The sequence below is a fragment of the Pimephales promelas genome, chromosome 7, assembly GCF_988280905.1.
Source record: "Pimephales promelas chromosome 7, fPimPro1.hap1.1, whole genome shotgun sequence".
NCBI lineage: Eukaryota > Metazoa > Chordata > Actinopteri > Cypriniformes > Leuciscidae > Pimephales > Pimephales promelas.
Genome location: NC_142775.1, coordinates 31,038,124 through 31,061,697, shown reverse-complemented (window position 1 = coordinate 31,061,697; position 23,574 = coordinate 31,038,124). Strand labels below are relative to the sequence as shown.

The following is a 23,574-nucleotide window of genomic DNA, read 5'->3' as shown; positions in this document are numbered from 1 at the left end:
GATTTACAAATTAAGGTGCATGTCTTGTTAAAACAAGATCTTTTTTTATGAAATTTATTTTGGGTATGGTCACATAGCAACAGAGAATAACCCTCCAGCCACGGGACATGGTTAAATAACTCACCTTTTAGATCAACCTTTGGCCTTTCAAAGTCCTTCACACACACGCTTACACTTACGCTAGATAACACCTGAGCAGAAGCAAGCAGCCACCTCCTTTAGACTGGGACACTGAGGAGACTGCAGCTGGTGAGTGCTACACTTCTTTGCAGAACATAGATACATATACGTTAAAATATTATCTGCTTTAAGGTGTAACTTAAAATCTGGAAAATAGATTCAGAGTCATGTTTGACCGTTTTCATCAGAGAAAAAGAAAAGATAATAATGCATATATATATATATATATATATATATATATATATATATATATATATATATATATATAATTTTATATAATGTGATGTTATATATATGTAATGTTATATATATATATATATATATATATATATATATATATATATATATATATGTTATATATATATAATTATACAAATTATATATATATATAATTTGGAAAATATATACAGAGTCATACCATTTGGAAGTTTTTATCAGAATAGAATAGAATAAAAATTTAACTTACAACTTGGAAAATATATTCCATGTCATTTTATTTTATTTTATTTTTTTCAGAATAAAATAGAATAGAATAGAGTAGAGTAGAAATTCAGTATATTTAGAGTCATGTAATTTGAAAGTTGTATAAGGATAAAATATAATGGAATGGAATAGAAATGTTTTGGACAACAATTTGGAAAATGTGCAGTCATGTCATTTGAAACTTTTATCAGAATAGAATAGAATAGAATAGAATAGAATAGAATAGAATAGAATAGAATAGAATAGAATAGAATAGAATAATGCTATACTCGGACCTCTAAGTTATCCTTTGGAATCTTGCTGAGAAATGTTATCATGCTTCCTGACCCGTTTGACAGCTTAAGTGAAATTCTTGTTTTCAAATTATTTGAACCAGATGAGAAACTTGAAGCAAGTAAGCATTAATTATTAAACAGCAGAAAGGAGGTAGTTCTAGGCATAATGTGATGGTGTGAAATCATTACTAGCTCAAATAGCAGTTCATGAAGCACTCAAGTGTGAGAAGTGTACTTCAGCTCTCAGCTGATGTGTGAGGTATTATGTAATTGATATGGCATCTGTGGTGCTTTAATCTCCAGCTATGTTTATGCAGTTTTCCTTGGTAAAACATTTATGAAAATGAACAAAGGCTGTAGGCAATCTTGCCAAAGCCTTGGAAGCCTTTTATGATTGACATTCGTAATTACTAAGATAATGTACAAGCGTTTTAGACCAAAACAGTTTAAAATAAACACATTTAGCCAATTTGGTAACAATGAAAAATTACAGAATCAGAGCGCTCCCTCACTCTCTTAATTTCTTTCTTTCTTTCTTATTTCATGATCTGTAATCGTAATTGCAGAGACAATGTACAAGCGTTTAAGAGCAAAGTACTTGGACATAAAAACAATTATCCACTTTGTTAACAATTAACAGTTGGGTCAGAGCGCTGACTCTATTATTTATTTATTTATATGTTATTTCTTTCTTTATATTACACATTCCTGGTATTATTGCGCATGATTAATTGGTGTATATTAAAATCAGAAGGTTAATACATTTTTAATAGTTCCCTTAATCATTTAATTTTAGTTGATATCCAGTTAAATTTAGTAACTAATTGAATTTAATTTATATTTAACCCTTTAAGGGGCAAGTATAAATAATTTTGATGGAAAAATGATTCATTGCTATTTTTGTATGTATCTAGACTAAAATGGCAGAGTTCATACATTTTTTTCAAAATATGACCTATAGTTTCTAAGTTATACTCTGTATCTCCCGAGATACATTGCCCATTTAGGGTTACATTTTGCAAATTTTTTTTTATTTTTTATTATAGTTAATATGACAACTTTTAAAACATTTAATGAACAATAAATTAGCTACAATTTTTCATGTTATCCATACAACATTAGAAAAATTGGAAAAAACTGAACTTTTTCTCCAAAGATGCATTGCCTATGTAGGATATACATTTAATATTTCATAACTTTTTAACCCCTTAACTGTCACCGTCCCGGTACCGGGACGCCTAACTTTACTTCACTGTATTTCTATTAAATCCTAATCTAATTATGACAAATTATATATTTTTGGAAAGGTCTAAGACTTCTAATTAAATATTCGACCCCTGTTTTGTGTTAAATTATGTAGGAAGAGTAATTAATGAAATTATGACAAGAGTGCACCTAAAAAAATCTGCATCATAACAGGAGGTCTGACCTTTGTCACAAAAAGTTGATGCACCCACTTTTAATCATCGAAACTTCTGTTTTTATGCTAAAAGTTCATAATAAAACATATAATCTAGTATTTTTCAATAAAAAATAAAAAGTATAGTATAACATTATCCTCTAAAAATTATAATATATGTGTATATATTATCCTCCTAAATATATCCTAAATATAATAATATTTTTTATCGCCTTTTTTTATTATATCACATATTTTAGTAGTTATCATAAATTAGGTATAATTTGAAAGCTTATAAACTCAGAATTCATCCTGTGAAAACCATTTTATAATTGAATGTTGCGTTACCATAGAAACAGTACTTATTTTATGAGGCTCCTCCCCTTTTGGGCATCATTATATTTCATAATTTATGATCAAAACCTTTTCTAATCTTGACAAAACACATATTGTCAGAAAGGTCTGAGTCTCAAGGTTCCAAATTTTGTGACAAAATTGATATTTGGACAGAAATGTATTAATTTGTTAAGGCAGAATGTACACAACTAAATTCAATGGAATTCAATGGCACCCAGTGGCTATTTTTGGTACTACGCCTAAACAAAATCTCATGGGAACTTCAATTTTTGTGATATCAACTTCAAATTTGGAACATAACTTGGTTAGATTTATGGCTTTGATTTTATAGTAATTTTAGAGTAAAAATATTTTGTAAAATATATATTTTATATAAAATAAAAAAATACATAGTACAGTATATTTGATTTACTGTGAATTAAAACTTCCATAACTTTTTCATACTTTCATTTTTTGAAGTGTTTTCACTTCAGCAATAATCTGCTGAGTGTTTTCTTTAAAACAAGACCAAACTTGGGTATATATTCCAAGGCATTCTTGAATTATAACCATTTAAGTGTGAATAGAGCATTTAACCCCCATTCTCAAAAAAAAAGGGGGGGGGGGCTGACCAGTGACCAGTGACCAGACAAAGCCTGACTTTGCACTTCTGACACATGATGGATTTCTGCCCATCCTGGCACATCCAAAACCTTTATCCTATTCAATATCTGTAGAGAACAGGCCTCAAAACATGTGAATATCTGTGAGTGATCAGCCCTGGAAAATACCCTTATATGGGCAAACATTCAATGCCTAATAATCAAAGTTGTGAGAAGATTATTTTGAAAATAACAACAAGAACATGTAAAACTATCCTTAAAAAACTACTTTCTAAAACAAAATCACTCTAAAATAGCATAATCGTGAAAAATATAAAAACACTTAGCTCATGGCGAGTGTCTTTGTCCATATATGCTGCCATTTTGGATTTTGATACAAATATTTGGAATGTTATAGCAAAAAGTCACATGACCTGATTACATGACCCATCACCCTATCAGTGTTTCTCATCAACTGCAACCAAAGAATGCCTCTCCCCCCATAGCCCCTCCCCCTACAGCCTGTTAAATGTCTGTATCCCCCAGGATACAGAAACTCTTTAAGGGTTAATTAAGAATACATACCTGCTCTGCCTCAGAAATAATTTAACTTTTTATGTGAAATACGTTGACTTTAAACCTTCAGTAGATTGGTAGATGCACCCTAACACAGGTCGATGATTATATGGCCTTTGATAATTCTATATTACCCCAGTTACTTATCACCTCCATTTCAAGAACACGAGATTGTATAATCACGTCAGCTTGGAAGGGTTCCTCTTTGTTTAATCTGCACTTGTCTGCTGCCATTGATTGCCAACACCCGGGATTTATCTCACAACATTTTGTCATTATAACTCACGTATAATGAGAAATGAATACATTCTAGATTGTAATCTCCAATTTGATCACCAAATGACTGGTATATAATGAATTGTGAGCATCTGATAAGATAAGATCAGATGTACCAAGAAGAGCATATTATCACATTTTAGATGACCTCAGCGTTGAGGCAACACTGATCAACCAATGTTTCCAAACAGATAAAAATGGCTGGGCCAAGACCACGTATTATTTCTCTGACCAAGCGAGAGGGACAGGGCTATGGCTTCTTCCTCCGAGTGGAGCACGGTGAGGAGGGTCACCTGATCCGAGCCCTGGAGATGGGCGGCGCTGCTGAGCTGGCCGGTTTGAAGGATGGAGACCGCATTATCAAAGTCAATGGAACTTTTGTGGACAATTTGGAGCACAGTCAGGTTTGATATACTGTAATTGGAAATGGCTTTTCAAAATGTTTCATTAATCTCATGATTGTGGCTACTGAAAGGAATTACTTTTTCTCGGGTAAGGTTGCAGATTTGGTGAGAAAGAGTGGGATGAGCGTAACATTATACGTTCTTGGAGAGGAGCCTTATAAGACAGCCAAAGCCAAGGGTGTGAATCTTGCCGACCCTCAGTCCCAGTCAGGTCAGAGCCAACCCACCATGAATGGAGTGTCTGCACCAGCCCCTAAAGCCAAACTTTGTTATCTGCAAAAATCCAGCAGTGGATTGGGTTTCTCCTTAAAGTCCATCAAAGGTACGCTATAAAACTCCCACAGCCAGATCTTTGATTAACAGCATAACACCTGGTCTACAATTTGGGCCAAGAATTGAATACTTGAACAATAGACCATGGGACCATGAAGATAGAAAATTAAATAGCAAATGTGTAAAGAAAATTGGTGCAATCTCAATTGTTGTCCATCCAAAGTACACTTCAAAACAAAGGTTCCAAAAGAGGGACTTCACAACGATTTCACAAAAGCAGTGAATCTAGTTAAATTTCACCCTCAGTCTGAATATCTTTTAAAGATTTGCCTCTAAACTGGCGAACCCTGGTATATTAGTTCATCCTCAGAAATGCTCATGGTCAGCAAGTCAGGTTGCCAACTCAAGAGCATGTTTTCCAGTGCTGTCAACAGTCAGCAAATGGTCATCTGAGGCTAAGAAAATTAAAGGTTAACTCGTTTTCTCAGGCCTGTCTTGGATAAATCAACCAATATGTTGATTGTCTGAAATATTTGGAATGGCTCGTGAAATGAAGTTGTTTTAACCCTGTTTTCTTTCAGGTACTCATGGCATGTTCATGACAGAAGTGGTGTCAGGATCAGTAGCTGATCAGGCGGGTGTGAAGATAGGTGATCGTTTGGTGGAGATAAACAGTGAAAATGTTGAGAGTCTCACACATGATCAGACTGTGCAAAAGGTAAGTTAACCTGTCATCCTAACTACAATAATTACTGTCTAACATTTCCCCTTTGTCAACAATTTTATAATACAGCTGTTTTAGGGTTTCAGACAAGCTTTAAAGGGATCAGACTGTCATCATTTACTCACCCTAATGGCATTCCAAACCTGTAGACTTTCTTTCTTCTCAGAACACAAAAGAGGATATTTTGAAATATCTTGATAACCATACAGTTTGGTTCACTTTCATTGTATGGTTACTGACATTCCTCAAAATATCTTATTTTGCCTTCCACAGAAGAAAGAAATTCATACAGGTTTGGAGTGACATAAGGGTGAGTGAAAGATCATTTTTTGGGTGATCTATTCCTTTAAAGAGGCCATATTATGCCCTTTTACAAAGTCTTGAATTTGTTTTTGGGCTTTACTAGAATAGGATATGTTTGCATGTTCAAAAACACATTATTTTTCACATAGTTTTACATTGTTGCAGCACCTCTCTTCCCAGTCTGTCAGTAATGCTCTGTTTAGTTCCTTCGGTAGACCCTCGTTTTGAAATGTGCTCTGATTGGTCAGCTGGACCAGCGTGTTGTGATTGGTCAACCGTTTCAAGTGTGTTTTGGAAATGTCATGTACCTTAGCATAACCGCAAGTTTCAACACACTATTAAAGTAACTCATCAAGGCTTCGCTGCTTCTTATTTTTTGCATATGCCTTGGGCAGGAATTATATTAATGAAGAATTTTGGGATGTGCACGTTACCAGAAGAAAACTCAAGACTTCAATTGAGGCATTTCAGGGAAACAGTGTTTAGTGATGGACTGAATAAATCCCTTTGGAGTGACTTTGTGCTTTGTAACGTTGCAGGCCTTTTTCATGCTCATACAGCAACATTAAACACTAAAGTTGTAAATGTAATGGATATGTAAGTTAAATATGTAAAAAAAAAAACACAAAAAAACACAAAAAATCATAATAGGTTATCTTTAATAGCTGTCATGCATGCTGGTGAAGACCTTGACTCTAATGTTTTACCCTGCATTACCCCAAATATCAGTGTGCATTGAGGAGAATATTATAATAACGTATTCCTTTTGTTATTGTAGGTGAAAGCAGCCGGTGACAGAGTAATGCTTCTGCTGGTGGAGGAGGATGCTGAGAAATACTTCAAGAGCAAAAGCATTCGACCAGGGGTGGCTCACGCCACGGTCAGGCACCTCTCACATAAGCCACGCATTGCAGACATGATCAAGAGAGCAGATGGTTATGGCTTCATCCTGAAAGAAGATCCTGAACGTTCAGGTGAGTATGTGCAATCTGCCATAGTATATCAACATGAAATACTCATTACACGTCACTTAAGTAAAATGTGTTATCGTTCACATATTGACCTTTAGGCCTTTTCAAAGTTAGATGCAGTCTAAATTAAATCTGCTTCAGTTGTCCAAATTCTCAAAATAGGCAATTTGTGAGCTTTCATTTTGGGTAAATTAAACATTTCTTAGTGTCTTGGTGGATTATCTTTTGCTTTATGCTGAAGGACGTGTTATAGCAGTGCAGTTTTTTTTTCTCAACCAGCTATAATGAATATAAAAGTAGTTGTAGATTTGAATATTTAATGTCACAAGCTCTGTATTCTTTTTGTAAGTAAGAATTGCATCCTTTAGATGCATACTCTGACTTATAGTACACTAATTGCTTGGACGGACGTCTCACTGTTGCAACCTAAGATTAAGTGCACTGCACACAAGGGAAATACAGCAGGATTGTAATGTTCTGGGTCCTGGGAATTTTATGTTAGCAGCCCAGATTCGATTAACCATTGCATCATTACCCTTTTGTTTAGCATGGTGGTGCCAACTGAACTCACTGAAGTTTATTGCAATGTAAGGACATTGTGTAACTGAGGAATTTTGATTAGATACAATACAAAGGTTATCTACAACTGTAATGGCTCTATGATCCTATAAAAAGAATTTCATTGTGAGTTAAAGGTGGAATACCTAAGATTTTTGCATTAAAATATCCCAAAATCACAAGGCCAGTGTTATACATTTAGTAAAGATGATAACTCACAATATTCCATATGTTTCAAACAATATTTAAATCGCGAGAAAATTGAGATTTTAACCAAGGAAACGGGATGTGTGAGCAGGGGTGAGCTGGGAGTCGCGGGTCAATCGCGTCATATCCGCTTACCTCGGTTTCCGCTCGTACTACGCGTAGTCCTGGACAAATGCGGTAGTTGTGCGTTAGCGTCTATCAAACGACAGCTTGTTTCGCGCATTTGTTATGGAATGGAGCACAATTGTTCTTTTCATTTATTCTCGGGTTGGCTGTAAAGGGGTCGCACACCGGACGAGAAGCGCCGCGTCACATTTAGGACAACTCCACAGCATCGCGCACCGGACGCGCACTTTCTCATCAGTGTATGGCCAGGAATATTGTTATGTTTAATGACAGAAAATGAAGATAATGTCTGTTCTATGCTATAATTGTACTGTACAATTAAATACAATCGTTGCTGAGTCTGCATTCTGTCTGAAAACTTTACCTCAGATCATCCGTTCACGGAATGAATTGAGAATCTCACCTGAAAAATCTAATAATAACATCAGCAATTGTCATTCAAGCAGCTAATTTCTGTAAATCACTGCAAAACTAAATGCATATTGCAGCATAGGGCAAAGTCAGGATCCATTAGCAACGGTTTGAGACAAAAAGAATTAAAATTTTATATAAAACTGTGTAAATGGCGCTCTGTGGCGCAGCAGGATTTTGAACACGGTCCTGATTGAGGCGTTGCTGGGCGCCGCCGGTATGTGTACACTTATAGATAATAATGTGTTCGAATAATTATGTGGTGCGACGCAGCGCTGCAGCTTCTCGTCCGGTGTGCGACCCCCTTAACGTTAATTTTGTGAAACTGTAGCTGTGGTTGAATACTTACACGACATGAAAACATGTGTAAAATGTACATTAAATTGATTTTTTATTTTTATGAAGTTACCAAGGAGGACCAGCCACGTCAAATCCTTGCAAGAGACCTGCCCCTTCAAACCCTCTCCACCATAGCTTCGTCCAGTGACTCGTACAGTAACATCTGTGATAACTAATTTACTTTTAAACCTGACTTTTCTTGCGCAGTTATTTCAGTTTAATGAAAAACAAGCATGTCATTAAACACAACGTTTATAGAAATCGAACTTTACCTCATCCATGACAACTAATTTTCGATTCCCGTCTGACTGATTTATCCACGGTGGAGTTGAAAACAACAGTTCCCATCATTCCGCGTTTCTCCACGTCGTCATCAAGCAAAGCCATTGTTGTTGTTTTGAATGTAGAGCCCTCTAGCGGCATCTAAATCTTAGGTATTGCAGCTTTAATGTCTTGACAACATGGATATGTGTTAACTAAACTTACAATTTTAAGGTATTGACATATACTTTCAATTCTGCTGCAAATCAGCTCTAAACAGTCATTAATCAATTGAAATCAGTTCAATGTTGATACATGTCGGTCCAATACCTATGTAAATTATAAAACCAGTTCAATTCAGCTAAAATAAAACATTAAAGTGTCTAAATCTGAGAGTCTATTTACACTATGTACAAACAGCTGTTAGCAGAGGCTATATTTCCACTAAATCCGCTCACCATTGTCTGATAAAGCCAGAGAAAATTGCAAAAGAAACCCATGTGATAACCGGAGCAGTGAAAGCTTTGGAAGCACCTTTTCTGAACTCACTCTCCCGTTTCCCATCGCATATCAGTTTGGAGGGGTGTTTATTTTAATGATATTTAAAAAGTGAAAATAGTGCCTAATGGATATTTTATAGTGAGAATGAAGTGTTTATCAGATAGGGTTATGGGTAGGTGTAATGTCCAAATAAGGCCGTGTCCATTTATGATTTTAATAAATAATCGTATACATTAATGTTATTATTGCATACTGTTTTTATAATGTATTTCAATACACTGAGGTGCAAACATCTGCCACAAAGTATAGCATCTAACAACCATTTACACTGGTTACACTTTATTTCGATAGTCCACTTTAGATTTCTACTAAGTAACTTTTCAACTACATGTCAACTAACTCTCATTAGAGTATTAGTAGGCTGTAGTAAACTGTCAGTATAGGGTTAGGTTGGTGTTAGGGTTCGGTTTAGGAGAAAAAGTTGACTTATAGTTGCCAAGTTACATATAGTCACTCATCAGAATGTCTGTTGGGGAGCGTCACAATAAAGAGTTACCAGATATTAAGCAGACAGTCAACTAATACTTTAAAGACAATTGACGCATAGCTAGCCTGCAAAGTTACTTATAGTAAGTAGAATGTCCAAAGTAGACTATCGAAATAAAGTGTTATCTTTGCACTGTAAATTTAGCATTTAACGACAATACAAATAGCCTAAGAAATTAGTTAAATATGCATATTTTTGTTAGAACTAATGAAGTAATTCCAATACTAATAACAAACTTTGTGAAAAGATAAAGTAAGAAGTAGAAAATGTTTGTGTCATGTTTCAATATTTGATTCATGACGTTTTTTTGTGTTGTATCTCAGGTCATTACATTGGAGAAATAGACAAAGGAAGCCCCGCAGAGAGAGCAGGATTGAAGAATGGGGACCGACTTGTGGCTGTGAACGGAGAGGAAATCAATAACTGCACACATGAGCAGGTGGTGAACAAAATTGGTAAAGAAGGAAACAAGTGCTGCCTCCTGGTGCTGGATGCTGAAACTGAGAAAATGTACAAATTGGTGAGTCATTTTCAATCAATGACATTGCTGCAATACAGGAATAATTTGAATGCACAATGTCTGGTGACTGCGTACTTGAATTTATATTAAAAAAAAATTGGGTACACTTTATTTTGATGGTCCTCTTTGGACATTCTACTAACCATGAGTGACTTGCAACTACGCCAATTAACTCTCATTAGAGTATAGTAGACTGTCTGCTTAATATCTAATAACTCTTTATTTTGATGCTCCACAACAGACATTATACTGACCATAAGCAACTTTGCAAACATGTCAAATAATTTTAACCCGAGCCCTAACACCTTACCCAAACTTAACAGTCTACTAACAGTCTACAAATACTCTAATGAGAATGCACATTGCAATGTTATTTGCGTATGTATAATATGGACCATCAAAATAAGTGTAAAGAAAATTGTAGTCTTAAATATTCCACTTGCATTTGTTTTATATTATACTTTACATACTATATTAAATTATTGAATGATACTGTTCTGACAAGGGTGGTGCATCTCCACTTCTGTACTGGGAGGAAATGAGAGGATCTCTGCCCGGCTATCCCGAGCATGAACCTGCTCCAGCAGTGCCTGTGCCTGTCCCAGCTGTACCTGTCCCATCAGATGTGGACCACAAACCCAAACTGTGCAGACTTGAGAAGACTGCCGCTGGATTTGGTTTCCATCTCAATGGCATCCAGGGAGTTAATGGACAGTACATCAAAGAGGTTTGAGAAATGTCTTACTGACATTTATAGAAAGCTTGTCTAGATCTATTTTTTTACAGGTTCAGTGTTTCAATAGTTTCACTTAATAGGTTTAATAGGTTCACTCATGACATATTTAAAGAAAATACCTGCTGTTCTTGTCCATTTAATGAAAGTAAATTGGGTGTGGTGTCTGTCAAGCTCCAGCAAAGCAGGAAAGCACCATGAAAGCATCATAAAATAATCATAAGTGTTGTCCCCAAACCATATAATCCAAGTGCCATACTCAAAATGTAGTTATAAATTTAAGATTTAAAATATCCATCCAGTTGGATGGAACATTAACTATAATAAACTTAATGTGGTGCACATTTATCTGTAGTAGCCTACATTGAACTGGTTAAAAAAAAAAACTAGGTAGGATTTTTGTAATACTATCAATCAACTGAATGTGTTTTAAATAAACAATAACCAAGTTTATACATTTATCATCACTAACCCAGTTTATTATAATCTCACATATTTTAATATATTTTAATATTGCTCAATCAACACCATATTTTAACCATGTTCTTACTTGTTAAATTAATAAATGTAATCGTTTTCACGACGAACAGAATTACGCTGGTTCAAAGCAAAATTAAATGCAATTTCAAATTATGATTACTTAAATAAAAATCGGTTTTGTCTGATAATCTGAAATTTTGACTGCAATTTAAGTTGTTGTTATTCACTTATAAGCTGTATATTAGTATTAGTATTTCAGTAGTATACGGAGAAACCACCTTAATGATATTTTTATTGTAATTTTTAAAGTTTAGCTAGGAAAACAAATCTATAAGTATCTTCACAAATATCCTTCAGATATAGAACATGAGGGTGCGTAACTGCTTTAAAGGTGCAATGTGTGATTTTTTAGCGACATCTAGCGGTTCAGTTCCAAGTTGCACTAATGGCTCCGTCCACTGCTCACCCCTCCCTTTCGAAGAAGCTACGGTGGCTAAAACAGGACAAACATATTGTCATCTGAGACAGCAGAGAATAGCCAGAGTAAGCCAAGAGTGTGTAACATTGTCACTGTTTACCACAGTCCATTATAAAACCACATCATGTATAAAGCTTACCAAGTCATAGTTAGGTGAGGATCAAGGGTTTAAATTTATAATATAATAATAGTAATCAGCTGATTGTCTCACGAACGTAACCAGCACATTTCTCCCCACATAGCAAACCCATAATACAGTAAAGGAGAAGAACCACATGAAACTATCCAACTACATATTTTTTCTAACAGGGTAGTAAAAGTTTAGCTGGCTAATATGAGCTGTTATGCTGTAGGGCTGTGGCTGAGCTGGTTAAAGCGTAAAGCATTGTTTATACTTGTTTATACTTGACGTGTCTGCATGAGCTCAAAGGTGCGTGCGACAAAAATGACGTGATCGTAACAGTGAGCGTGCCTCTGCATCCCCTAGACACCATTTACAACACACAAATTAATAAATAATAATGATTTTTTTTCCTCTGGTTTTGTAAACTTTTCATGATCGACTTCAAATGCTTAAGATCGACAGGTTGTTGACTTCTGTAACGTTACTGTTTTATGATCAACAGTTCTAATCAGCTGATTGTCAAAGTCATAACAGAGCAAGGGAGAAGAACTAAGTTGCATGAAACAATCCAACTACATATTTTACACCACTGAGAATGTCTAATTGAAGAGAATTGGCACTGGCTGGTCACTTCCGGTTTCTGGACTGGCTGCAGTAACACGTCTCTGTCCATGCGGGGGCGCTCGCGGTCGAGTGCAGATTGAATGGGAGTCTATGGGGTTTCACCCCCAGAAATCCACTTTTCTCAGGATGTAATTTTTTGTCAAGTAATTTGAAAGTTGCATTCAAAAGGGAGGGCTAAGATAATACACTAAGCTGAAAATTGCATTTTTAAGTTCACTTATCTGTTCTAAATATCCATTCAAAAATGTGATGACGTCACACAGTAGCAGAGTGCTAGCGTGTTCCGGCCTAACCTGTAAGAAATCGAAAGGACATAAGTAGTCGTTCATTCGACTTTTTTGCCTAATCTATATTGAACTTGCGGAATCAACAATAAAATCTATGTTGATTCAACGACAAGCAGGAAAAAGAGACACATTTAGCCGTTTAGCCCCATAGACTCCCATTCATTCTACACTCGCTCTTGATCACCTCCAGTGGAATTCTAATGGAACTGCAACCATGATTATACACAATGGGGCTAATAGGAAGTGCCAAGGCTTTCCGTTAGACGGGCTCTGCTACTGTTTATGGCTAGCTTCTTGCTTTCTGCGGCTTCTCTTTCAAGGTATAAACGAAACGCGCTCTTTAGCACTAGTCGGCTACGGTAGAAACATGATGTCACAATATGTCGACCTTCATAGAAGGGGGTGCTTGCGGTTATGTAGATATAAATGTCTCATTCTAAGGTAATAAAAACATAACGGTTCATTGAGTAAGGTCTTTATACACCACTGAACACAGATATGGATCTTATATTGCATTTCTGTCAATAGATCCTCAAAAATATTGCACATTGCACCTTTAATGATTTTTTTTCTGCCAGGTGGTGAAAGGTGGAGCAGCAGACAGAGCGGGACTGGAGGATGAAGACATGGTTGTAGAGGTGAACGGGGTGAACGTGGAAATGAGCACACATGAGGAAGTCGTTAACCTCATCCGCAAGAGCGGGAACACGCTGGTCCTCTTAGTGGCTGAGAGGACAGCCTATGACTACCTGAAAGCACAAGGGATCGCCATCACCCCTCAACTGCTGAATAATGAGCCCTCCACTGATGTCCCAGCACCAGCTTATATACAAGAGGACAAGAGGAAAGACACAGAAAGTGAGAGTGAAAGACCAGCCACTCCACCAGCTCAAACCCGTTCAAGGGTCAGTACTGTTTTCCAATATTTCCCATTCTCAGCAGACAGAACTAGGGTTTCAACATTTTCAATATGCCTCACAATACTTTTTCTTTCATTCCGTCATCTTTTACTCAACCTCATGTCATTCCAAACTTGTTTGAATTTTTTCAAACAAGTATTTTTTTTAGTATGTTTATATATATATATTTTTATTCCTTTAAACTGATTCATTCAAAGGTTTAGGGGTCATTTACTTTTTTACTCAAATTAATACTGTCTTTCTATTCATCAAATAATTCTAAAAAGACAATGATTTCCATAAAGTTAGATTAGATTAATACAATTTGAAGATTATTTTTATCTGATAATAATAATGTTTCTTGAGCAGAAAATCATCATATTATAATGATTTCTATCTTGACTATGAACTATGACTAAATCCTGACTCCAGCATCTATCTTTTCACCCTAGGCTTCCTCCTCCTCCTCATCATCATCATCATCTTCAGCATCAGATACGAGTGAGGACGAAAGGCTCTGAGCGCACTACACTTTCCTGTACCAACAGATACGTTTAATATCACTTTATTTTAGTGCCCTTGTTAGACATGTTACATGAACTTACTATATAGTACAACAGTAAATTATGCATAATTAAATGCAACCAGCCCAAAACCAAACCATATAGTAAATATGTGTTTATTATATTACTCAGTACTTAAATATATAATTGCTTTGTAACAAGGACACCTTAAAATAAAGGTGCCCTTTCAATGTGATTTAGTGACATATCGATGCACTTACCTCATAAACTGCAGAATCTATTAAGAGATGAAATGCCCATTTGAACAAAAGACTGCAAGAACATTGATAACTTTAATAAGGATATCAAATACAACAGCTTATTTCTGTACTGCTTTCATTGGGCTCTACAATGACAATCTATTTAAACTTGCTTTAATATACTTTTGATTTATGAGATATCAAATTATACGCAGTTACAGACTCTCAGACAATGCATACCTCTTGATATGTAATTTATTTTACTAGATGTTTTGTTTTGTTTTTTTCCATGGTGGATGCCTAATGAATAAAACCTGGTCTGTATTTGGTGCAATATCAAATCGAATTCAGAGTAACCCATTCTTTTCATTTTAAAGGTGGATTTAGCAAGTTCTTAAGCAAGTGTTGGCATCACTGTTTTTCAACACTGTAATTGGTACACAAAAAACAATGTTTTATGCAAATTACACTGAGTTTCAGAGAGCAATCTACACAATAATTAAAGCCGGCATGTAATTGGAGTTGCGACAGTGTTTTATTCCATATTGTGATGTATATTGGAGTTAAACATTGGACTTGACTTTGTCCATTGGGAATTCATTGGATGGCTGTGGTTTGCTATTGGTCGATCTCATGTGTGACAGGTTGTCCCGCCCTCACGCTAGTAAACATGTCATCAGAGAAGAAATGTTGGTGCAAGAGGGAGGGGAAATTATTTCGATTACAAAGGTACATGAATGTCAAAACAAATAATGAATTGGACATTTAGTAAATACTACAATTTTCCACAAAAATTTGATTGACCATTTTGGAGACTTCAGTTGTACCCGTCACATCACAGAACAACACTATGCTACTAGCATATCTACAGAGGTGGCAGCCAATAAACGTAAGGAATCTCTGACACTTTTAGAGAAACATCACTGGTCACATCACTTCAAAATGGTGAAATAAGTTGAGGGGAGAGGCCTGCAACATATTTAAAACACTATCTCCAGATAAGTAAAACCTTTTAAATTGGCAGGATTTAAACTACTGAATATAACTGAAGAAACAGTGGAAATGTTTGAAAAGCCTTTTTTATTGAATTCTGAGCTGACTTAATTTGAGCATAAACCATGGACGGTTACGTCTCTGGCACAGCCTATTTAGTAAATCAAAAACACCCGTCCATCTAACAAAAAAGAACACAAAATAGCCTAAATTAACATAAATGCCAGCACGATTTCAGATTATGGCTCTCACTCACTCCATACAGTATCAATATGTGAATCATTCTTAATGTTCCTGGACAAGACATGAAATGACAGTAACGATTAACAGGCTTGTAAGCAAAACTAGAGTCCAACAGTCCACTGTAACATCTCTGGGTGTTGCTGAGATAAACAGTATGTGTTGTCTATTAATGATAAAAGATGGTTCGAGGCTGGTTTCATGCCAAACAAACTAGTAAGACGGGTTATTTTTGTTCACCTACTGTGGAAAACATAACACCTGGTATGGGAATTTTTATGCTCTTTATAAAAAAAAAATACACCAATATTGTATGCAATTTTGTTCCCTCCAATAATATAAATCTATTCAAATGATACAGTGAACCAGCATCACAGTCTTTAAACCCAAAGTCTAATAAACACTGTCTCTGGGCCCCTCCTGATTCAGGAAATACAGACCCAATAATGCTCATTATAGGATAGAGGCATGAAAGTCATTCTAAATAGAGAGACAACAGAAAAGGCACATTTCAGTCCTGTGCGTCTGTCTCTGATGAGGTCACTTGTAAGGTCACAGGGTCATGTGCTTCTCAGGAGCCTGTTTATGGGCCAGGTAGAGGAAGAGGATGCTGGAGAGAGCGCTGACCAGGAAGATGACGTCAAACCAGCGGTGGTAGAAGTTAAACTGCAGTTCTCCCAGTACCTCAGTCACTATAGTGCGGTACTCTAATGGCATGCTCATCCGCATCAGGAGCACCGACGACACAAAATACATGCCCTACAAAAAGACAGTAGAGAGAGGGTAAGATGCTACACCATTTTCTGTTTAGTAAGGGTTTACAATATTAACAGTTGGGAATCAAAAACAGTTGCACTTTTCAACAATACTGGAAGCAAAAGTTAGTATGACTTTTGACTCTTTTAATAGTTCTTGAACTTATATTGGTAAATTATTTAAAATTGGAACCAGGAATGTTTCTTTATGATTCATTTCACAATATATGGGAGACTATATTAGTTTCTATCTGTCATTTTTTTTTTCATGAGATAATATTGGTTATAACATAATATTAGACTATTTTCAATTTTCATATATAATGTATGCACATGTATAACATATATATATATATATATATATATATATATTAATCAATCATCTATTAATTCTGCTGCACACTGAACTGTTTAAAAATTTCCAGAGTCAGTAAAAATGTTATGCTTTTGAAAGAAATATTTTATGCTCGCCAAAGCAGCATTTATTTGATCAAAAGTACAGTGAAAAACAGCAATATTGTAAAATATGACCTTTTTTCTATTAGAATATATTTACAAATGTAATTTATTTCTGTGTTGGCACAGCTAAATTTTCAGCATCATTACTCCAGTCTTCGGTCACATGATCCTTTAGAAATTATTCTAATATGCTGCTTTGCTCAAGAAACATTTATTATTATTATCAATGTTGAAAACAGCTGAGTTGCTTAATATTTTTGTGGAAACTGTAGAAATTTTTTTTTAATGAAGATAAAGTTCAACAGAACAGCATTTATTTGTAACCGAAATCATTCAAAACACAAACGTCTTTCACCATCACTTTTTGACTTGAATTAAATACAAATTTTGTGGAAAAATATAAAAATAAATATTTTGTGGAAATCATGCCATTTTTGTTCAAGATTATTTGATAAATAGAAAGTTCAAAAGAAAAGCATTTATATTGAAATATAAATCTTCACATGTCTTCACTGTCACTTCTTATTAATTTAAGATACATTTTGTAGAAATATATAGTTATTTCTATTCTATTTTATATTTTGTCTCACCATGATCTGAGCCAAGACGAGCACAATAACATTGGAGGACTTGCTGCTGGAGATGGCATAGAAAAACTGTGAACAAAAGAAAAAGATTACCCAAAACTGCTTTTAATGAGCTTTAAACATCATTAATGCTTCTCAGAAACTGAATTCAGCCAATACCATGTTGCAGTTGCTCAAGGATATAATCTTGAACCAACACGCCTACGCACATGTAATGCGTGACTGTTTTCCCTTAAGTGATAAGACTGAATGAGAAAAAGAACAAGAACAAAGAACAACAAAAAAAAAAACATGTTCATCCTTTATTACCTTGGTGAGTGTGATTAAAAGGCCTCGTATGGACGTGACTATGATGATTCCCACCAGGATGAAGGAAATGTGCTGAGACCAGAACTTGACCTGTGGGAAAACAGAGGTTTAAGTTCTTCTGCACATAAATTAAGAGGCTTTATCCATTAGAAAAGGGATGAGCAGCACTTGCGCTTGCGAGAGTGAAGCTGGACCAAGATTACATGTTTAAGAGGCTGAATCATTACCTTCCCATGGGGAAAGATTAAACATCATTTAACAGGCTGGGGAACAATTAACTGCCAACCAAAGCTGTAAATGTCAGCTGACACAGCACACACAATCACAGCCTGCATATACAACCGCAGTCATCATGAGTATAAAGTCTATTAGGGTGGATACTAGTACACAGCGATTATGTAAATGACTGTGGAATAACAAATGTAATCATTTACTATCATTAAAAAAGGTAAACAAACAACTGGTGTGGTAATTTATCCTGGTGTGACAATGCGATCTGATCAGTTTTTATATATTGGCCATTAGGAGGAAGAGAAGCACTAGAAGATGAAGAGACATTAAAAGGGATGATTTATGCACCTCTAGCATCACCAAACCTTATCCTTGAAAAAAAAAAAAAATTCACTAGCATTTCAAAGGTTTTGTGTCAAGAAAGATTTAAAAGTAAAAAGTTAATAAGGATGCAGTAAATTGTTCAAAAGTGAAATTTATAATGTTACAAAAGATTCCTAATTTAAATAAATGCTGTTCTTTTGAACTGAAAAAAATGCCTCACCATTTCCACAAAAAGTTTAAGCACAGCTGTGTTCAACATTGATAAGACATTTAATGTTTCTTGTGCAGCAAATCAGCATGTTGGAATTATTTCCAATATGGCTGCTGAAAATTCAGATGTAACATCACAGGAATACATTACATTTTAATTTATATTTGAATAGGAAACCTTTTTTTTTTACTGTATTTTTGATTAAAGAAATGTAGCGGTGAGCTTGACAGACTTTCAAAACATAAAAAAAAAAAATCTAACCAACTCCTTCACAATTCAATGCGGAGTAACAAAATTTGAGCAAAAGAGAAAAATAAAATGAAGACTAAGTCTAATGGAGATTTAATTAGCCAAATATAAGGAGTTCAAGTTAACGGTTAAAATAACGTACATCAAACTGAATTCCGAGGTAGTTGACTGTGATCTCGATTCCTCTTGTCACCGGGTCAGTCTTCCCAACACGGTCAAACACGATGTTTATAGTGGCCTACGAAGAACACATTACATCACTGATTGAGATGTATTCTTACAAAACTCTATAGTACAAGCAAATCATAACATGAGGAAACAGTTCTCACCATAAATATTTTCCACACACAGTAGATGGAGAAGAAATACCCCAAGAAGTTGAAGTATTTCCCTTGAAATGTTTTAGAGTATTCTATCCGTTCCTTGGGATACAGAAACATAAGACTGTTCATGTAGTGATTTTAATATTTATTTTTAATTTTTAGGAAAAAGGTGCATAGAAATAAATCTTAGGCAGTTCTGTAGTCCTGTAGTTCATTTGATAAATACCTTGGTGGCCTGCAGGTCCACGGTCTCCAGAAAAAGCTGTCTACTGAGTTCCTCCAGAGCATCCACTTCCTGCTGGATCAGGGAAAGATCTGCAGTGCCAGAGTTAAGAAACATTAGTCACAGCAAACTAACTTTCAGCCAGTGGTCCAAAGCCCGCTGCATCACAACCCAAAAAAATGGGAGCTCTCAGTGTTGGAAACTGTACTATATATAATACTATATGTACATGTACTATACTGTAATACAACATGGAAGAAAATACAATCCTGAGTACATTAATTGAGATTTATTGTGGAAGCTTGTTTCTGATTCATAATAAAGTTGTTAAAAAATATATACTTTATCTCACAAAAATAACTATATTTTAGTAAATTGTTGAGGAAGTCCTCTAGGAGTGAACGGGGTTAAGCGCTTTGCACAGACACTTAGAGCACAATGGTGATTAATATATATGATCTCAGTAACGCTCCAGTTGCTGGGTCACTCCCAAGTGAGACAAAAGCTGGCCTGCAACTTAGGAACACTAACATTAGCCTGCTGTCTCAAATAAACCAGGTCATTAAGGATACTCTCACTGCCGGATGGTGAAGAAGTCACACTCTTTATCATCCCCCAAAATCCTGTCTGCTTATTCTGCTCCTCTCCACGCTGGTACATCTGCCTTCTTACCATGGCAATCCTACAAAGAGATATTAAAAACTTATTATAAAGAAAAATCTTAATCTGTTATGATAAAACTCTTGAATGCAAAAACTTATGTTCTTAAATTATTTACTTTTTTATGTTCATATAACATCCATGAGTAGGATTTTTTTTTTTTTTTGTAAGAAACAAATATTTTTCTTCAGTGTTCAGGTGATCAAAAGTGACTAATAAAGTTACAAAAGATTTATATTTCAAATTAATACCATTCTTTTGATTTTTCTATTCATCAATGAATCTTGAAATCTATCACGGATTCCACAAAATATTAAGCAGCACAACTGTTTTCAACATTGATAATAATATTAAATGTTTATTGAGCATCAAATCAGCATATTAGAATGATCATGTGACACTGAAGAGTGGAATAATGATGCTGGAAATTATATTTTGCCATCACAGGAATAAAATAAATAAATAAAAATTATATATATATATATATATATATATATATAACTGAACTGATTGGATCACTCTCTTTATATCTCTTACCTTTTCTTTTTACTGACTATCATGTCCATAGTCTGGAGCAGTCTTCTTTCGAGGGCCAGGATATCACTGTCTGTCACATTTCTGAGCAAACAAGCCAAACAAATATCTATTACAAAAAATATAAATACAAAACAACACACTTGTTATATTATGTGTCTGAGAGCAAAGTAACCTTAGGAAATAAGACATGTATGTATAAGGACAGTTTACAGCACCAAAGCCGGACAGAAGAGCCATCAGTGTGACCCCAATGACCCCCACACGACTAATCAGCTGCTCTATGGACAGAATGCCTGAAAACACAAGAAAGAGATACACATCTACTATTGAGATGGAAAACATCATTTATATTATTAATATATTTACTTTCCTAATGAGTGCATGATTAACTGGTTTCCATTATTCCAAATTAAACAAATAGTTGTTCACATAATCTACTAAAAACTCTTCATATACCAATCAATTCTGTTTTTTTTTATTATTATTTGTTCATATTGTTTTCTTGTTTTTTTTTGTTTGTTTTTTTGTGATTCATATTCATGAACCCATCAGCTCATCCTTGGTGTGGTTTATATTGTTATTAGTGGTAGAACTCATAGTAGTACTATCTTATGATTATTAATGTTTCCATTTCTGGAAGGGCTGGCATTTGGATTTGTACAATTTTTTTTTTTTTTTCAAGTAATTGGTAAATTATAGGAGCCTATTTGATGATGGATACATTTTACTGTAGATGTTTGTAGATGATGCATGGAGATGGAGCTATCACTTGTACTGGTACTGTATTTATATCGTCATTGATATAATTATCACAATAAATACCAGAAAATTGAGATATAGGTTTAAGCCCTTATTGCTCGTCCCTACCACACAATTGGGCTTGAACCGTACTTAATTGTCAAAATGCTCATCTTTATAAGCACCCTTGTAAACGCGATTATTTATGTATTAAGTGAATGTGTGAACAGTTGAGAAAGAAACATACTGTGTAAGAGTATATTGGATCTATACATTTGGTCTTAAAGTGACAAGAACAGTGCCTACCATGTTTTGGACTAAGAATAGGGAAAGGATCGCCCAGTTTCCAGAAGAAATACATGAAAGTGAACCAGACCACGCATGAAAAAAGCAACCTTTGTCTATGCACTGTAAGAGAGAAGAAAGCAAACATGTGCAGTGCATGAGCAAACTTTGAGCAAATGGAAAAGTTAAGGAATACTGTATAAAGTGAGAACTGAATTTACTTACATAAACGTATATTACTGACCACAAAGTAGCCAATGTAGAAAGGCACCACAAATATTAGAACTAGTAATATTACATACAAATTCAGCTTCCAATGGAAATATCTGGACCTGTTTGGAAACAACCAGCATGTGATCATCTGATCTACAGTTCTCATCAATGACGATTTCATCAAGTAAATCATGAATACGTACGTGCTGCTTAATGCACCAAGAATCTCAAAGATAATGAGCTCAAACATGGTGCAAGAAAAGGCAAATGTGACAGAGAACACCACCTGCACAACATACTGTCGAACCTGATGAAGAATTGAGAAATATCACCAGTATGAGAAATACTCAAAGGCCAGAGTCAACACAAACTGGGTTAAATATACACTCTTATGCACAATACCTCATAATCTTTAAACAACTGCCGCATGAAAAACAGCCACCCGAACCCGAAAAACAGCACCTGTGTGTAGAAAACTGTTAGCTGGAGCATTCTTAAAGCTTTTCTATGTGGATGGAACATTATATATTGCAATATGCAGTCAGCAACCAAAAACCAGACAGCTTCAAAAGTACTTGTACAACTATTCAATCCATTAAAACTTGGTAACGTGCTGTTCATTGTACACTGTATACAATAGACATTTTGATAGCATTGTTCGTATGCACTTAATGTCAAAGAGGACTTACCTGAGAAGTGAACATTATGACGGAATCTACGAAGAAAGACATGACGTAGCATGTGGTACCAAGTTAATAGACAGAAAATGGCGAACGCACTATCAGCTCATAATGTCACAATTATTGGTTAATACCGTCTATGGTATAAGTTACAGAGAAACAAATTTTAAACAGGGCAAGTGTCTAACCAAGCTGTCAAGCTGCTGACGTCAAGGCATGGGACAAACAAGTTTTCCGGCGCACAGTAATGTCATCATCGATTGTTTCGTAATGTATTCACTAGAGGGCGTCACCAGCAAAAGAAACACACTTCAAAATCTTAAATGAAATCTATCCTCCTAACAGATTCTTACTGTAAATCAAAAATGTAATATAGATAGTGTCCCCTGTTCTTTCTGTAATAACCATCTTGAAGACACTGACCATATCTTCTTTACATGCAATTGGTCCAAAATCTTCAGGATAGTGGTTCAGGACTGGTTGATAGAAAAGAAGGTGGTTGTTGATGGTTTTGCTTTTACTTTACAACATATTTTATGTGGAATTCTCAAAGACTGCTGTGCTAACGTTTATTTGATTAATAACATTGTAATAACATTGCAAAATTTTTCATCCACAAATGTAGATTTTTTAAGTCTTTATAGGCTTAATAGGCTATATTTTTCTAGAGCCCTTAAAAAAAAGAGAGAGGTGTGTGATTAAGTTGCTTGATCTTTTGATTGCTTATGACTTGGTATGACATTGCCCCTTGATTCTAAATTTGAACCTTTTTATTTTATTTTATTTATTTTTTTGTTAATTTTAAGTTAATGTAAATTTTGATTTAAATTTTGATTCATTTTATGTTAAACTGTGTTGAGCCTTTTACTCGTTATCCTTAGCATTGTAGAAAGATAT

General features: G+C 35.1%; 2 protein-coding genes across 3 annotated transcripts; one reads left to right on the top strand and one right to left on the bottom strand.

Moving 5' to 3' along the window:
* The first annotated feature begins 146 nt into the window (after window positions 1-146).
* pdzk1 (PDZ domain containing 1) lies at window positions 147-15,181 on the top strand. Of its 2 annotated transcripts, XM_039683245.2 has the most exons (9): window positions 147-249; window positions 4,319-4,531; window positions 4,625-4,853; window positions 5,386-5,522; window positions 6,610-6,805; window positions 10,076-10,272; window positions 10,778-10,999; window positions 13,577-13,903; window positions 14,350-15,181. In XM_039683245.2, the coding sequence occupies exons 2-9, from the start codon at window positions 4,325-4,327 to the stop codon at window positions 14,416-14,418; spliced, it is 1,584 nt and encodes a 527-aa protein (XP_039539179.2). In that variant the 5' UTR covers window positions 147-249; window positions 4,319-4,324; the 3' UTR covers window positions 14,419-15,181. The 2 variants fall into 2 exon arrangements, with proteins under 2 accessions (XP_039539179.2, XP_088989458.1); XM_089133332.1 differs by lacking the exon at window positions 147-249 and having other exon boundaries at window positions 4,302-4,531.
* Window positions 15,182-15,721: 540 nt separating this feature from the next.
* Window positions 15,722-22,912, bottom strand: gphra (golgi pH regulator A). Its single transcript, XM_039683246.2, has 14 exons — window positions 22,687-22,912; window positions 22,400-22,459; window positions 22,201-22,304; window positions 22,010-22,116; window positions 21,806-21,907; window positions 20,934-21,054; window positions 20,762-20,842; window positions 20,137-20,246; window positions 19,568-19,656; window positions 19,348-19,440; window positions 19,161-19,256; window positions 18,004-18,093; window positions 17,698-17,763; window positions 15,722-16,652 (listed from the first exon to the last, which is right to left on the bottom strand). The coding sequence occupies exons 1-14, from the start codon at window positions 22,726-22,728 to the stop codon at window positions 16,446-16,448; spliced, it is 1,368 nt and encodes a 455-aa protein (XP_039539180.1). The 5' UTR covers window positions 22,729-22,912; the 3' UTR covers window positions 15,722-16,445.
* Between the last annotated feature and the right edge of the window lie 662 nt (window positions 22,913-23,574).